The following is an 18,163-nucleotide window of genomic DNA, read 5'->3' as shown; positions in this document are numbered from 1 at the left end:
TATGCATGGACACATACAATGACCCACAAACACAGTAACAGACTGTACAGCAGAGTTTTTTTAATCTCAGGGCTGAGTGGGAGGAGGAGGGAGCAGAGGGGGACATAAATGAAACGCATTTCTGTCTCTGTGCACGTCCTACTGCGTCACACAAATACACTCTCCTTCACTGTGACTCATTCCCAGCCCCTCCCCACCCTGCTATTTACTCGCATCCACACTCAACCCCCCCCACACACTTAAATATCGATCCGTCAGTGCTCTTCGATCTGGTCTGCTCTTTCTTTCTTTCTTTTTTTTAATCATGCTTTCCTAACTTTTCTGTTTTTCTAATCCAGCCCATGCCTCCTCCACCCAGCTGCCTCCCAGGGTGTCTCCAAACCACTATGATGCCGTCAGTTCTTATGCAACCCCAGCTCTGATTGTAGAGGGGGAAAGTAACCCTGCAATGCAGCACAGTTAGAAAATAGCAGCAGCCGTTGTGGGGGCTGTATCTGAGGCAGAACGCTACAACTTTCACCGCTGCTGCATGGATACACTTCTGTGAAAAAAAAAATTCCAACTTTAATTTATAGGTGTTTCTCTGTGACAGGGCCATAAGAGGAATGGGTGATTTAGTAGCTTTTCCTCAAGGTCAAGTCAGTGTATCCTACTGCCAGGACTGTTTGTAGACACAGTACATCTGGTTTACATGATTCACATGTATTGAACTACACTTGTGCTCTGTGACAAGATATATCTAACAATTCTATTATAATAAAATACAGAGTTTTACATAATGCATTCCCCTCCACCAACAAATTCTACAAACCTGTCCTGATGAAATGTGCAGTATGCATACTTTTTCTTTTTTTTTCTTTTTTTTTTCTAGCCACACAGTGTTTTTTTCTCTGCAGATTTTACCTTAAATTCATTTGTTCATTTAAGGCCAGCTGCCTATGTCTACATCATGTTGGCTCTGCTGTGTGTGTGTGCGCATTTTCGCTGTATTCAACGTTGTTGCCAGGTTTCCTGACGTAGCTGAGCGGCGTCATCAAGCTGCCAAAATAAAGTAACAGCACTTCCTTCCAGCGGTCAAGAAAATAAAAGCTTGACTAACTGACATCTTTAATGCTGAATTATCAGAGAAGGAATTGTTACATTTAATTTTTTTTTAAAATGAAATGTTTGTGCTGTGATTATATCTTTGCAGGCGGCGCCCTTCGAACACTGGTAGGTGAGAGGGAAACCAACAAAGCACATCGCAGGAACATGGAGTATCTGAAAGTTCAAGATGTTACCTTCCAGGAAGGGACATATAAATGCAAAAACAGTCTTTCTTCTGTAACATTTTCTGGTGAGGCTGAGAACTTTTTGAAGTTTCCTCTTACATTTACCAAAAGTATTTTGATTTGTCAGTGGGCCTCAGTTTGGAGGGGGTCCTTCTCGTGCCACGAGCAGGTAGTGGAACCTCAGTTTGTTGCACTGCTATGGCATCTTGTGGTCCAACACCAACATAAACAGGGTAAATATTAAGATATTTTAGAGGGTTTTGTGTATATATATTTATTTATTGCAGAAATTATGCCTTTATTATATGGACAACATATATGCCATGAAAAAATTGAGGAAGAGAGAAATGTCAAAGGATAGTTTGAAAATTCAAACCATGGGCATAAGAGTTAAGAGGCATGCTTCTTACCCCATATACTATCTTGTTACATTATACAAAGATTTTAACGTCTTACTATGGAGACCAACTATGTTAGTGTTAGTTGACACTATGTTGTTCTTCATAGTAGATGTCCCAAAAAAGTAAAAAGACAACACGAAAATGTGATGAACATCAATAAAAATGCAAACCATGTAGCTGAATTATTTTATTCTATTAAGTATCTTACATGTAATTAAGCTTAAGTTTGCTTAAAGAAGCTGTGTTCACACGGAAGATTGAGTCTTTGTTACTTTTTTTTGGAAAACAGCAAAGTAGAACCTCCTTGGGGGAAATAATTACATTAAATGAAAAAGTAAAATGTAGTTGCTCAACACCCATCCTAAAGTAGACTTACAGGTTATTGTGAAATCTAAGCATAACATTTGGCTCAACCCTTCCCTGACAGCGAGTCTTTGAGCTGCTGACAGTGTCATGGGCTCCAACGGAGTTAAAACAAGATGTGGACTTTATTCCACACATCCCATTGAGGCAGATTTTCACTAGTTTGAGACTGTATTGTAAGTATTTAGATTATAGCAACAGTGTATCAAAATATGACATTTTCTAATGTTGCTTAAACAAAAAATATTATTAGGGAAGCTTGTAATGCAAACAGAATGTTAATGTTTTATGTAATTGAAGAAGAGCTAATTTTTCAGCCTTTAGAGACAATACTGAATTATATCTCACATCTGTGAGTTGCTGGGCATGTTTTAACGTTATGAGGGTTACTTTGTCTTCATGGTGAAGTTACAGGCAGGAATCTTGATTCACTGGTAACTGGACATTCCTGATACAGGTGTTTTTAGTACAATTACTGTTTTGTTTGACGTCCAGCAGTAACTGGCTGCACCTGTGTTGAATTTGGTGACTCACTTTAAAAATAGGGAACACCTACACAGTAACTTAAAAAAAAAAAACAAAAAAAAACTGACTTTACTTTGTAGAAATCTGTTTTCAAAGGTGACATAAAAATGTTTGTTTATTTTTTTGTAAATTATTGTCAATTAAAATCCAAATTAAATTGATCCATGATTCAATGTTGAAAATTAATTTTTAATTAACTTTTTATTGGTGCTGTATACACCATATGTCATGGTGTTTGCTGAATTTTGCTATAAATCTAAATTAGAGTAACGTTTGGAGCATTTATTATGAAGGTAGATATTTCACCCACATTCAGTCTGGTTCTGGCGGTCTACTGCAGACTTGACCAAAACTATACCCCTCCTCCTCGTGTCGGTGTCCAGATGCCACATAGCGAAGACTGGTATCAAACCACTGAAAACCGAAAGCCGAGAAAGAAAGAAGTGAGTGTCGGTATTGCCGACGGGAGATGAATGGTATTCATTGAACGCAGCGTATCTGGATAGCTCAAGGTAACTGTTATCACATGCAATTCCGCCGCAGTGTCTTGAAATGATAAACAAAGAACGATAGATAACTTTAGCCAACTTATCCACCGGCACCAAGGGGGTTTCTCTCCAGCTAACGTTAGCTAACTTTGACTGTTAGGCCACTGCGGGACGTAATTTAGTCCGTACGTGAGGATGTGTTTGGGCAACGTGTCCTAAACGATAGCCGTGAAAACACTGCGTTGAAGCTAATAGGCAGGTGTTAGCATAGACGTTATCTTTTTCCTTGCTAGGAGTTTAACGGGCTAGCTGGTACTAGCATAACTTTGTAGCTAAAGTCAGACCGCGGACTAAATCCGTTTGACGGTTCATGTTAGCTTAGATTTGTTTGGACACAACGAGTCAAAATACTAAAGTAAAATAAATATATAACTGTCCACAGTTGCTCATGTGCTTGTTATAAATTAATGAAACGTAAGTTGACTTTCAGGCTTGGTTCAAAAGACGACAAACTGAATCTTTGGCTAGCTTAAACTTTTTTTTTAGCTGCACTTGAACGACTTTCTGTCGCCGCGACTGAATGACGACAAGCACGTTAACAGGAATATTAACTTACACGGAATTAAAAAGCAAGCAGGTCATCCACCTACTTGGGTAAAGATAATGTTATGTAACGGTACTCCGTTAGGTTATCACTGGGTGACTCCCATGTTCCTTCGAGGTATTGTAGACGTTGTTTTGATGTGTTGTGCTGACATTAAATTCACAGAAATTTACAAAAAAACAATATTAATGTATATTTTCATGTCAAAGTGAAAGCAGAGATCTACAAAGTAATATCAATTAATTAAAAATATAAAGCAAAAATGAAAGACTACAAATATTCAACCACCTTTAAGTCTGTGTAAAGTACTTGCATCTTTGGCTGTTGTTCCAGCTTTGAGCCTGTGTGGATAGGTCTCAGTTAACTTTGCACGTCTGGACACAGGAATATTAACCCATTTTTCCTTGCTAAACTGTTAAAGGTTGCTAGGGCTCGTTAGTGAACAGCCATTTTCAAATCCAGCCACTAATTCTTGATTGAATTGATGGGCTCTGACTGGGCCACTCAAATGTTCACCTTGTCTTTAAACCATTCTTGTATAGCAGAAGCTGTGTGCTTCCAGTTAAAGCTCGTGTCCGGAGTTTCTGTTTGTTTTCAATTTATGTATCATTGTTTAACAAAGCTTAAGGGTGCTTTCACACATACGCATTTTGGTCCGCTTAAAGCGGACTGGAGTCCGCAACACCAGCAAGTACGGTTCGTTTGGGCTGGTGTGAAAGCAGACCCGATGTTTTTGGTGCGGACTAAAGAACCGGACCGAGACCACCTTCGAGAGGTGGTCTCGCTCCGCTTCTATGTGAACTCCAGTTCGGTTCGCTCCTGGTGAGAACACAAACCTGTCTCCATTCGGACCGGTTTGATGGCGCAGCAGACATTTTGGTCTACGGGAGCTTCCGTAGCAACCTGCACGGGGAATTTTGGGATAACGATAACGTCTTGCAATGCATCTTCTCCGTGCCAAAAACAACTGTGTAATGTTCTCATACCAAATGCGAGCTTCATGCTGGAACAACAGGAGTATTTGTGCTTGCTGCATAAAGCAATGATACGAATATATGGCAACAAGAAGGAACAGGAGAACATAGTTCATTGTTTACGAATAAACCTCGATCCATGGAATAAACACAGCCTGTTGTTTTCTTCTGGGATTTTTCCCTCTTCACATGCTGCGCCAATCAGCGTTCACCTATGTCATTATTTTTGTGAGCAGCGCTGCCAAACGACTGGGGGGAGATATAACATTCATCGTAGTTGGTTCAACTGCGAAAACACTGGTGTGAATGCGAACCGAACCAGTTGAAATTAGCAACATTGTAACAACTTTTGGGTCCAAATGAACCACTGTAACGGACTAACAGGTGTGAAAGCACCCTAAATGTGTTAGTCTAGTTCGATACTATAATATAATGTTAGTATGACGCGAAATGAAAATTTATTCCTGAGCTCCGCCTTCCTCTCATAGACCCCCATGTTATTCCAAAAAGCGCCGGTCGCTGCCGACCAATCAAGTTCGAGCTTCCGCTTTGTCATGCTGTCAATCAACGGTTACGTGCACAGCAAGCAAGCCCATGCAGAGGTGGGCGAGCTACGCACTACGCAACCGCGCACACATTTGTTTTGCTTGTGGAGGAGAGAGCATCAGGGATCAGCAACTTCCAGAAAAGTTACCAATCCCATGGCTTGTCAGGCCAAGAGACTGCAGGACGTTTTTTGGCTCGGGGTGCTCGCGTCGCTCCCCGACCACGGCCTCCATAGCCCGCCTGACGGCTTCGTTTAGATGCCCGACCTCTGGAGGAAGATGTTGGGGCGTCTGAGACATACTCTTCGTCAGAGGAGTCATGCAATTCTGAACTCGAGATAGAAATAAATAAGCAATGTAACACATATACACGCGTAAATGCACTATGTTTGATAAACAACGTCATCGAGAGGGATACACGAGTGTAATCACATATTGAAACTTTACTCGTTAGTCCTAGCAGATTCATGTTATTTTGGTAATAGGACAAGTTAGACTCAATACAGAATTCTAACGTAATTCCTTTATTATTTACTAAATGTACTAAATGTAGAAGAGTGGAAAACAACAAAACCGGCAAGATGCTGCAGCACTCCGGGCACTCCTAGCTGGTACTGCGTGCGTGCACAAATAAAGGGGCGAAATCAGAGGGAAGGTGGGACCAACAGTGTTTTGGGAGACGCTGCGATTCAAACTCCGGACACGAACTTTAATGTTGTAAAATAAACTTTCCCCCCAGTTGCAGTTTTTTTTTGTTGTTTTTTTTTTGCAGACTATTTTCTAAAATGTCCCTTTACTTTGCTGACATCGTTGCCTTTACAAGCCTTCCAGGGCCTGCTACCAAGAAACATCCCCACATAAGCACCGTTTTATTCATTAGTGTTTTTCATCCAGTTTAACGTTATCAGATGTACTTTGAGCTTGTGGCTTTGGGCGAAAGATGAAAGTTGTTCATCCTGTCTGCATATGGAGATATGCCTGCACACCTACAAAACACCATGGATCAGCTTCCTTTTTAAGGCATTAGATGGCAGTATGGCATTAAGAGGAACATCTTTCATAGGCCTTCATTTGTCGCTGCCATTTGTCTCAAATTGAACAGTTCAAGTCTATATTCTTTATTGTCCTTGAATGTTATGCTGATATTTATGGCATGTGTTCTTAAGATCACAGACAAAATGTCTGAGGAAGCTCTGAGTACTTTAAGTCTTATTTAACAAGTTGACAAAACAAGTTTATTTTGTTATTTACCTTTCAGCAATTGGACAATTTAAATCCCAAAAAAAGATGTGAAAGAAGGATGCATTTAAAGAGTAAGAGATTAGGTCAAAGATTTTTTTTAAAAAAGAACGAAGAAGCTAAAATAGAACAATACAAATAGTGTTTAATTTAAATTAGTTAGTGCATCTGTCGTGTACATAATGTACTGTAGTTGGTTTGGTTTTATGGTAGTCTTGTGAAGGAGGTAATAAGCAGCATGGGTGCATATTTTATGGTCCATTGCTTTGTTTGCTCTTTTGCTTCACCAGATGATTGTGTTTCAGTGTAGAAACCAGCTGATGTTACGTTTTGTGTTCTTTGCGAACTGGGATATCACAGCCTGAACATCCTGGTTCACAAAGTAAACTGAGGGCAGTTTACTTTATCCACAGTCAGGTTTACAATAAGTGTATTTAACGCAGCTGTTCCCTCATATCAAATAGAGAGCCAGTGTTACATGTCATCATGTCTACAGTACAGTCATTTTGGCCATAAAATTCTTCACTTGACCAGGATATGATTACTGAAGATATTCTTGTCTTTTTTTTTATTAATATATAATTGTATTATGTATTGTATGTATAGTGCTTCACTGAGGAATGATTTTTTCTGAGATAAATAATAAAATAAGACTGTACAGTTTCCCATAGGAATTTAGCTAAAGCCAGCATTGAGTTCAGCTGTGCAGAGGTTTTAGGCCCGAAAAGTTAGGAGGGATGCTTTCAAAAGTAGGACCATGAATAGCTTTTATTTAATAATTAATTTAATGTGCTATTTGTTCCTCTTGTAGCTTAAGTTGGTTCTTTGTGATTCTGGCTGTATGTCTGGGATTGATGGATGAGTTTTGAACAGTACTACATTTCCCTACTGGTGTTTTAATTGATTCAAACGGTTGCAATTCAGTAAGAAAAGGACAGTAGCACTCTAAGGGAAGTCACATGGTCTAAGGGCTTTCAGTATTTCTTCAAAGGGAATTTATTGCCTTCGGGATGTACTTAAAATTGTGTAACGTGACTGACTGAGGCCCAGCAGGGAGAATTTCCCTCCAAACATGAAAACCGTCATCTGACTTTGAAGGCCTGAAAGGCAGAGGCTTTTCTTTGTAATTCTCATTACGATGAGGGAATGTAATTAACACTTGGGCTGTCTGTTTGAGCTGATATATTTGAATTCATACTTTACGTAATAGCTACTTGATGTGAGATTGATGTCAATCAGCTTTGTGTCTGTTTAGGGTCTTGTGCTTTGCCTTATTTTTTTTATATTTTTTTAAAATTAATTTCCCTGAAATCAAATTGTTTGTGAAAGTCACTTTGAACTCTTTAAACAAATTGAATAAAGCAAAACCCTGTAGGTCCCTGAACTTCTTAAATAAACAGAGAGCTCTCCTGAGCCAAAGAACACGCCTCTGAGTCAGACGTGGCAAACCGCTGGAGGCTGTGTAATTTTTATGGCTTCCTAAAATTTGACTTCTGACCAAAAACATGATAGATCAAAGTAAGTAATTTATGGTTGCTCAGGACCAAGGCTTGTCTGACCAATGAGGTAAAAATGTGCAGACATTGCAGTGTCAGTAGAGGGAAGATGAGACTTCAGGCTTGTGGACGTTGTGTGTGTGTCTGTTGGTTAGCTTGTGCAGGTCTGGACAGAGACTGATGACTATCAAAGCTTAAGTGATGGCTGTGCCGTCTCTCCATGAAAGTATATGGCCAAGAATCTGTTATTAACTGTTTCTTTCACAGCTGCATTGAGTTGTAAAAAAAAAAAAAAGGTTTAAACAAACCAAGAGCTGCCCTAAGAGAACATTTTTGTTCTTGCACTATTCACCATTGGCTTTGGGACATTTCCATAAGCAAATTAGCTCAGTAACATATCAGATGTGCCGTGGCTTCAGTCTGTCTGACAATCATCCTCAGCAGAAATGGAAATCAAAGCCATTGTCTGTTAGCCTAGCCATGCTACACCCATGTTTCTGACGGCACAAGGGTCTAGGGAAGCTCGATAGGGAGGGAGGCGGCCTAAAAGGTTGTCTATCAAATCCCTCTGCAGCAATTGGGTAGGTATACAACCAATCAACGCAACGAATAGGCTGACGTAGTTCCGAGAGCACCGGCGGATTGTTGCTAAGTCCCATTAGCTTCCCAACCAGCGGAGCCGCGGAGCCAACTGGTATATTAAGGATTTGCCATATCCCGTCGGCATAAGTCCAAATACGTCTTTCTTCTCAATGAAACACTTCAGTGCTGTCCTTTGTTTATCTTTCAAGTTGAATTTTAGCTTCAAATCTTTAAGGGCTGTGGCCAAAGCCGAGTCGAAAGATAACTGTTTATTGTGCGCCGGTTGTTTCTGTCAGAATCGTCACGCCTCTGTTGTCACTTAGTTACGCCCGCCTTCTGACTCTACACTTCACGGTGATTGGTCCGGCCAGTTTTAGGAGAATCCAGCCTCGAGCCTTATGGAGGGTAACGAGACCCACCCTGGCAGAGAATTCAATTCGTTGCCGTGGGTTGTCTAGCGCGGCTAGGCTAATTGTCTGTGCTTTTCTGCAGGAACTCTGGCTGCTCCATCGGGGTTATCGTCAGGAACAAAAAACAAGGAATACATTGTGTTTGCAGCTTGTCTGTCAAAATTATTAGTGACAATTGAACTCCTCCTCTTTACCCAGAAAATGCCACATAATGCATAACTGTACTGTACAAAACTCGAGGGTACCCCCCCCCCCCCCCCCCCAAAAAAAAAAAAAAAAAAAAAAACAAGCATCAGAAAATACTGCCACTCTTCAGGGACTTTTTGAGGGATGAAGTTGTCTTTCTAAAACTTTTCATTTCGGGTATGTTTTTTTTTTTTAAAGAGTGTAGGCCAGCTGAATTCCTCAAAAGGCTTTTGTTCCCTGTATAATGAAAATGCACTTTTAGTATCATTACAGGACAGAGCAAAACAAATACAACCATGAAAAACAGAGATGTTGTTCACTACCTTCACATTAGCCCACAGTAAGGCTTGGGGTTGATTACAGCCCTCTTTAAATTTTATCAGTGGTGCTGTGCATTAATGCAAACACAGATGATAAGTTCCATATAAACAATCTATGAATCTTTTTATTGACAGCAGTGTACAGATGTCACCTGCACAGAATTACAAATTAGATCTAACACAACTAGGTGTGCATTCGGTGGTCATCCACAGCTGTATCCATGCAGATGGGTTTTGTGGAAATCTGGATGAGCCATAGGAAAAGTATTTGTCCTCTTTTTTTGAGAATAATGAATAATCAAGAAGCGAACTCTGGAGTGAGTCTGTCAGCTGACGGGCAGAGCTCCGACACCAGGCTCACGTTCAGAGATCTGACCAAGGTTCAAAATGTACTGCTTCACCTTTATCAAGCTGACATCAGAGGCTCCTCAGTCAAGGACTCTCTCTTTCTCACTTTTATTACACCTTGGTGCTCAACACTGGTCACAACACAATCATATGCAATAACAAAATAGTAGAAACCGTAGTCAGAGTGAGGTCTTTTATCATATGCTATGGTTGACAAGAGAAACACATTTTACAAAAGCACGGAATATCTAAGTAGAAATTCAGTTATTGATGTCGTGGATGGTACCGTTAAACCCAGTTTGGGGAAATCAAAATATATTGTGTATTGTGTGTTGGAGTAATTTGTGCACCCTGCCTGTCTACAAATGCCCTTTATGCTCAGATTGACTATAGTCCTACTTGAAAAAAATCATCTGTCATTCCTTCCAGACGGTTAACTACAGCTGGACACTATCTTCTTTTTTTTTTTTTTCAAACTATGGAAACTTCCCAGTATTGATTACCTGAGTTTTAAAATTCTCTCTCCAGACCAGTGTGCAGTATTGCGGTGCGCGATAAGCCTTCAAAGTCATTGGTTCCTTTTTGAAACCTTCTTTCCTGTATCCTGTTTTGATAGTGTCACACGTGGTGAACCAGTGTGCCTTCGACAACGCAACTCGTGACATTTTCTTCACATAGTACTACTTTAAGTGCATTACCTAGAAAACCTAGACCATTCAGTGCATAACAGAAACCTTGTAATTCTGTTAAGGTCGTTTTATGTGCAGCGTGAGTCTCATAAGAACTGCTTTTTTTTCTCAATCCTTTACCTGAATTTTACCACTGCAGTGTGTATGGCATGTTGTTTGTGTGTTACTAAAGCAATGCAAGACATTATTACTTCCACAGTTCTACTGATTGTCTTTGTGTCATTTTTTGAATCTTTGCAGCTTTACTATAATTAAAGAATTTATTTCAGAAGTAGTTGCAGATATATGGAATATATCGATATATACAGTAAAGATGCTCCCCTTTGCTGTATCTGGAGAGATGGCACACATTCTTTCTTCCGTTCACTCCACCAATCATGGGCCGTAATCCAAATCAACCCAACCCCATTCTCACACAGCCCCTCCCCCAGCTCTATGACTCTGTCACCCTACCTCTCGCTCTCTTCCTTTTGCTTTCTGCCGTATGCTGGCTCGTGCATGCCCTCCCTCCGTTGCTCAATGCGGCTGGGGAAAAAGGAAAAAATAAATAAAAGGATCTGAAAAGCAGCAGCAGACGGGTGATTTTTAGCCAAGATCACACAGAAGTGTAGAATGGAAAAGCATCCGGGTTCTTTGTGCATTAACCCTCATGTGAGTCAGATGGTCTTTTTTTTTTTTTAATATTTCGTCACTCTGTCATATTCTTCGTCTTGGCCTTCTAATCCTTCCTGTCTTCCTCATATTTTGTTACTATCTCCTTTTTTATTCTGTATGTTCGATATCTCCATCTGCCTCTCCTGCTGTGTCATCTCTGCCTTTGCGTTCTGCATGCATCCCTCCCCCCATACCGTAACGCTGGCTGCTGATGCTGTCTTGTGATGCTTTAGTGGAAGTCACGGCGTGTTGAATGAAATTCAGAGTTAATCACAGGACTTACTCACATGGAGGTTTTTTTGTGTCATCCAAGAGTTATTGTTGCTTCAAATACCCCACAGAGATGTGACAAATCGAGATACCTCGGTTAAAAGTGCATTTAACAGCAATGTAGAATACACGCTGTGATGGGATTGCATTGCATTATATTGCATTTGTGTTAAAGTTGAAATGCTTAAAAATAGGTAGAGTGGGAAAAGTTAATACCTTTATTCAGTTGAAAATCTCCACGACCACACTGAGTGGTTGTTCTGTTATGATTGTGTTTCCCTTCATTTTTTTTTTTTTTTGCAAACTGTAGAAATTTTAAGCGATCTGTGCAGCTTTCCTACCAGGGTCCACAAAAGAGATGCACTATGGAAATGAAGTTCCTAATTTTATAATTTCTTGTTTTTCAGGTTTGTATTGAATGATGTTTTTTTTAAAATTCCAAAACAATGTCAGAAATTGATAAATTGCAAATTTGCTGGCTTAAATTTTAACATTAACAGTGTAGTTATTGTACAACTACAGTTTATGTAATTCTCCCTCAGATGTTTTGAGAGTGAATGCTTTCTTTAAAGGCAAACTTAAGCATCTTTTGTCACTGACGTCAGTTCAGTTCAACCCTCTTAGTACAGTAGTGTCATCATATAATACACAAACGGGCACACAAATTAGCTTGATGTGTAAAGTCAGCTGTGAAAGCAGTCAGTCTTGCCTAGTCTGGACCTGTCTAGTATTGCCACTGTAGGGCTGCTCTTATATTTTTGTGCTGTTGAGCTGAACAAATGCATCGGCTTGTTTATAACCAGTTAGTCATCTTTGTTGGTGCTAAGCCCAGGATGCAGCAATGGTGCCCATGCAAAATAGTGTATAGATGTTAGTAGGTATGCCAACCTTCTAAAGTGCTTCTCTTGAGACTTCCCGTTGAGTATAGACATGGAACTGACAATCCGAGCTCTGCATTTCCGTATTATGTTCTGCTTTTGTCCACCTACGTATAGAAGATGTTGCAGGAGGCCATTAAAGCAAATCTGTGTCAGCAGTTAAATGCTAAAAAAATGTAATATTGTAATTGACTGCAAGAGAAGAACTGTAAGACTCATTGAGTAACTCTGATTAGATAGAATATGAAAAAAAAAAAAACCTTAATGAATTTTACACAGGATTATTATTGTTTCTTTTTTAAAAACTACTTGTTTTTCATATAATGTAGGCTGTGATATACCGCTATGAGCTCATTAGGTCTAAATTGTTCTATGGATTTTTTTTAGACAGAATGTAAAGCTTAGCTTGGAAAATCCAAACTGAATCTCCATGTAATCTCCTATCTCCATGTGAGGAGATACAGGAGAGTCAGTTTGGCATTGGGCGAATTGAATCGCGTTTCCGTCCCGGGAAAGTTTGGTACGACCAATCATAGCACGGGAGGCGGGAGTTAATGCTGCGTCATCTTCAGCGCCTGGATTACCCATAAAACACCTGCGCACCTCCCGTAACCAAACACAAACATTAACAAAGTTATTCCTAACACCGCTAATCGTTCGAAAGGAGTCTTTTGTTGCGTAGCCTTTTCAAAAATAAGTGTTGTACTTGAGAGTACCCCATGTATTCGCAGATTTTTGTGACAAAAACAGCAGTAATCATTCACCGCAACGCTTTCTCGGCTGCATGCCATTGTTGTTTGGACTACATGGACTTCAAGGTTGATTTGTTTGTGCGTCACAGCTGTGTTACGCTGATTGGTTCTTTCTCGTTCAAGCTCCATTCGTTAGCCCCTCCTTTTTGAAATCGTCTCCTATCATCACAATGCCAGACTGCCTTTATTTGTATTTATATTAATACATAAATAAAGTCAGTCTGGATTTTCCAGGCAATGTAAAGCTGGGTCAGAAGATAATGCAAGCATCATAGACTGTGATAAGCAACAGATAACACAACAGAAAACTTTGAACATTTTTGCTACCGTTTCTGGCCTGTTGTTTTTGTCTTTATTTGTTCATTGTAATGTCAATGACTCATTCTTTCTTGTTCTCAGGAGTGCAGAGGGGTGAAATACAGCTCAACTAGTGGCTAAATCTAACCACAGGAGTTTGTAAATGCCCAGCTTTCAATCCGCTCTGGAATTTCAGGTCTCAGTGATTTACCTCATTTGCTTGAACATACACATAACTGTATGTTAGTTGACGTAAATATTTAATTCGTTACAAAATTTCAGGTATTATTTTCAACCCATGAATGGATTATATCAAATCTACCTGCTGCCGTTGGGACCAGCTGAATGAGGCCACACCCAAGTGAAATACAATGTAATAGAACAGGAAGTGGTAACATCTGAATACTGCTTGTCTGTTTTAATCCTGGCTGTCATTCACAGGAAACAGGAATGATCTACAGAAATAGATGACAGGCCTCATAGAGGTTGTGCTTATTATTAACAGTAGGTGTGCCTGTCATTGAGCAGGTGTCTTTTCTGGTGCGAGCGTCACAAGACTTTCTATGACAAGAAACAATATACGGAGGTAGCAATAATGCTTGTTAGAAGATACACTGTTAGTTTTTTGTTTTTTTACAGTAAGATGCCATGCTAAAGGAAACTATCTGGGGAAAACAAAACACACACAGTCATACAAATGCAAATACCACAACTGCCACTTCCACCTCTCTCTTTTCTTGGTTTCTCCAGCTGTGTAGAAACTGCCTATATTTACAACATGCATGTAGGAGTCCTGTTTGAGGCATGACTGCTTCAGAATTTTTAACTGGCTAAGTGCAACTGTCATAGTGAAGTTAAGGCAGCAGATGGCAGCAAGTCCTTGGAAAAAGAAGAGTTCCTCTTGAGTAAAAGAAATGATCATCATTGAGAAATTCGGCATCTGTTGTATTTGTACTTGGTTGGATGAGCTGTGGATCCAGGAACGTAACAAGTTGCGACCTCATACAGTAAGAGAAGTAGTGATGAGAAATAAACACAGTGTTTAGTCTGATTACAGAAACATATGCCAGTTGACTTTTAGAGGGTTTCTATATGACATTTTGAGCTGTAGTTGGGATTTAAGATGAGCTTTTTTTTCAGTGACTTTCTCTTCTCTTCAATAAAGCCTTCTTCCTTCATAGGAGTCATAGCCTTCATTAGTTTATTTTCTGCATGGCCGTTCAGTTTTTGAGCACACCCTGTTTCTTAATCTTCATGGTGAAGTTACAGGCAGGAATAACTGGACATTCCTGATACAGGTGTTTTTATTACAATTGCTTTTTTTTAGTTTGACATCAAACTGTAACTGGCTGCACCTGTGTTGAAGTAGGTGACTCACTTTAAAAATGGTGACCATTTACGCAGTCACTTAACTTATATATTTTTTAATCGTGTCGATGTCCAGATGCCACGTAGCGTAAACTGGTAACCACAAAGAAAGAAAGAATGTCTGTGTTTGTTAGACCACTTGGTGATTTCGTCTTGATTACTGCTACACTGTTCCTGTATGATTTAAGTGGAGACTCTATCCCATTAATTCATCAGGGGATAATGGAGAGATATAATATCTGCTTAAATGTAATGCATATCTGTAGTTAAGTCTATCAGAATTTCTTGTTGACAGAGTCTTGCCTCTTTGCAGCATAAAATTCAGTAAACGTACCGTAAAGTTTTTGACACGTTGTCACTGTTGGTTTTGGTACGATCGTTTACTGGCTCTCTGCAATGACATAACAGTTGGTTCAGGTTGTCCTGAATATGTAAACACACTTTCACCTCATGCCCACACTCAGACCTTGGTGACAAAAGTCCACATGAACACAGTCAAAGCCCTGAAAGAGGATAGTCAGGCCTATGAACACTGAAATGCTCACAGTTTCTGCGAATCAGTCTACAGGTCACTCACAACCTGTTTGTGTATTGATCCCTTTGCTGTGGAAAAATTTTGCTTGCTTTGCTTGTTCCTTGTGATACGGTGGTTTATTAGATCTTTCAAACCTGACAGAGACACGTCATTTCTGCCAATGCTTACCGATGCTTTTTCATCTTTGCTGCAGTTTTATGCGTGCTTGGCTTATTTTAAATTAAAATATATATATATTGGCTAACCCTGACTGGCACATTTTACATAGTTTTATTCAAGGCTAAATACCACGATTTCAGAATGTCCTGGACCAGTTTCCTACTGTTATGTGAACTTTTCCTTGTAATGCAAAGCACTGTCCTACCACATGTATTCCACCTCTGGAGAAGATGCATCAGTCTGTGTGTTTTAATGTAAAATACAAAGCATTTTTAGTGTAGTTTTGTTGTGTTTTCATGCTTCAGCCTCTCAATATTTGGAAGGCGCAAGTGAGTATGATATGTGGGTGTATTTGTATCATGAAAATAATGGATAATATTGTGCTTTACAGACTTTAAACTGGATCCCACCTGCTCATATACCTTTGTTTTCTAGGAGGTGTACTCTCTGAGAATGCTACGGAGCAGAGAAAAAATGGAGAGGGACAAGATGGAAGAACAGAATCAGGTGTGGCTTTGTGTCTTTGTCTGCTGGAAAAAAATGGCATTATTGAAAACGTTATCAGCTTCTAGTTATTGAGAATAAAACATACTTTTGGAGCCTTTTCTGTATTTTAAGTACAGGGTTGTGCGAAGTTGCTAATTTTCCTTCAGACTGTATTTTTATAGTTATTTCTAGTTATAAAAGATAAACATAATGGGCATCTAGTGGAGAGTGAGGCATGTTTTCTGATTGTACATACTAAATTCACTTGAACTAATGGTCTCTTTGTCTGTTTTACATGTGGTGATTACACACTGATTTGTTGAAGTCTAAGAAGAGGTTGCGGGTGTGTGCGGCGACATGCAACAGAGCAGATTACTCCAAGCTGGCCCCCATCATGTCTGGGATTAAATCCAACCCTGAGGATTTTGAACTGGAAGTTGTAGTGCTTGGTTCACATCTCATTGATGACTACGGGTAAGACCAGAAGACTTTCTTTTCAAAAGCTGTGCTAAAACAGTACTACACTATAAATTATAGTGCACCTGCTAACAGAAATGGTCCGTAATTTCCCACAGATGTCGGGTTTCGATCTGCATTGATTTTGACACTGTATAAACATACTGAGATTTCTAAACTTTATTATTTTGTATTTTTTTCCCATTTCCCTGCCTTGCAGCAACACTTTTCGAATGATTGAGCAGGATGACTTTGACATTGGCTCTAAGCTCCACACTATTGTGAGAGGAGAGGATGAGGCAGCCATGGTGGAGAGTGTTGGGCTGGCGCTAGTGAAACTCCCTGATGTCCTACAGAGACTGCGCCCTGACATCCTGGTTGTGCACGGTGACCGTTTTGACGCACTGGCTCTGGCAACTGCTGCAGCGCTGATGAATATTCGAATACTTCACCTGGAGGGAGGAGAGGTCAGAAGATTAATCTGTTCAGCAACTTCTGCTATGAGAAAATGTGTTTGCTGTGATGTTTTATTTTATGTCTCACTAAACTTGTGTATGAATATTCTTTTTACAATGTGTGCTTTTATGCCTCCACCTTTTAAAGCAGCATGGCATACAGTCATGGAAGCAAATACAATTCATACCTTATCCATATTTTTTTACATAAAGGTTTTAATGCAATGCACTTCATTATAAGCCCTACTGGCATGTAAGAACTTTTTAGTAATTGTTGCAAAATGACAAACCACTTGACAAACCTCTTTTCTTATTTTATTCATTGCTCCTTTTCCAGGTTAGTGGTACAATTGATGACTCAATCCGCCACGCCATCAGTAAACTGGCTCATTACCATGCCTGCTGCACACGCATGGCAGAGCAGCACCTCATCGCCATGTGTGAGGACCACTCTCGTATCCTCCTGGCAGGATGCCCTTCATATGATAAGCTGCTGTCGACTCATCACAGAGAGGACTACATGGATATCATCAAGAGCTGGTTGGGTATGCAGGGATGTAATCCTAGGCAAGAAACATAGTGTGAGATGTTAGTCTATGTTTGTATGTGATGTGTGGGGTTTTTCTTTCATGTTGAAGGTGACAAGGTGCAGGACCATGATTATATTGTGGCGTTGCAGCACCCAGTCACTACAGACATCCAGCACTCAATTAAGATATATGGGCTGATGCTGGACGCACTGCTCTCCTTCAACAAGAAGACCCTCATCCTCTTCCCTAACATTGATGCCGGTTAGTTACACCTATTGCTCCTTTTAGTTCCTACTTCTATTTTTATTACCTCTGCCAGCGGAGGTTATGTAATCATCGGAGTTTGTTTGTCTGTTTGTCTGTTAACAGCATGACTCAAAAAGTTATGGACGGATTTTCACCAACTTTTTACAGAATGTCCGGAAGACCAAAAGTAACAATCGATTAGATTTTGGAGGTGATCCGGATCACCGTCTGGATCCAGGATTTTTTTGAAGCACTCTGTACAATTGAGAGAGATGGTTCAAGGCGAACCAAATACCAGGCAGAAACAATGTTGTGGCAGATTATCTTTCCAGGTTGCCGCACATCGCCAACCTCGGGGAGGAAGGGGATGTGACGGAGCGCCGCTGAATGCCCCGTCATTCCCCAGCGATGCATGTCTCTTTCTCTCTTGCTCCGTGCCGGTGAGTGCCGGGACCAGAGAGTGCGGTGCCGTTCTCTGTGCAAATCATGCATCGTTATTTTAATGAACTATTCGCCACCACCGGACTTTTGTGCTGGCTGCGGTCGCCGTCCGAGGGTGCACACTGGGCGCCGATGGCACGCACGCACGCACGCACGCACACGCACACGCACACGCACGCACACACGCTCACCTGC

At 40.3% G+C, this 18,163-nt stretch overlaps 1 protein-coding gene across 6 annotated transcripts in view; it reads left to right on the top strand.

Moving 5' to 3' along the window:
- The first annotated feature begins 2,913 nt into the window (after nucleotides 1–2,913).
- Nucleotides 2,914–18,163, top strand: part of LOC110972513 (bifunctional UDP-N-acetylglucosamine 2-epimerase/N-acetylmannosamine kinase-like) — an 84,779-nt gene continuing 69,529 nt past the window's right edge. Inside the window, exons 1-8 of one of the 6 annotated variants that reach the window (XM_051945274.1) lie at nucleotides 10,873–11,092; nucleotides 13,395–13,488; nucleotides 15,660–15,683; nucleotides 15,790–15,861; nucleotides 16,166–16,314; nucleotides 16,517–16,763; nucleotides 17,089–17,296; nucleotides 17,390–17,542. In XM_051945274.1, coding sequence (XP_051801234.1) covers nucleotides 13,456–13,488; nucleotides 15,660–15,683; nucleotides 15,790–15,861; nucleotides 16,166–16,314; nucleotides 16,517–16,763; nucleotides 17,089–17,296; nucleotides 17,390–17,542 — 886 coding nt within the window. In that variant the 5' untranslated portion in view covers nucleotides 10,873–11,092; nucleotides 13,395–13,455. Of the gene's footprint in view, nucleotides 3,073–10,870; nucleotides 11,093–13,394; nucleotides 13,489–15,659; nucleotides 15,684–15,789; nucleotides 15,862–16,165; nucleotides 16,315–16,516; nucleotides 16,764–17,088; nucleotides 17,297–17,389; nucleotides 17,543–18,163 lie in introns of those variants that run through there. The other 5 variants (XM_051945277.1, XM_051945273.1, XM_051945278.1 and 2 more) reach the window with 5 other exon arrangements.

The sequence above is a fragment of the Acanthochromis polyacanthus genome, chromosome 3 (assembly GCF_021347895.1).
Source record: "Acanthochromis polyacanthus isolate Apoly-LR-REF ecotype Palm Island chromosome 3, KAUST_Apoly_ChrSc, whole genome shotgun sequence".
Classification (NCBI taxonomy): domain Eukaryota; kingdom Metazoa; phylum Chordata; class Actinopteri; family Pomacentridae; genus Acanthochromis; species Acanthochromis polyacanthus.
The sequence above is the reverse complement of the archived record's forward strand: the minus strand, read 5'-3'. Positions and strand labels throughout refer to the sequence as shown.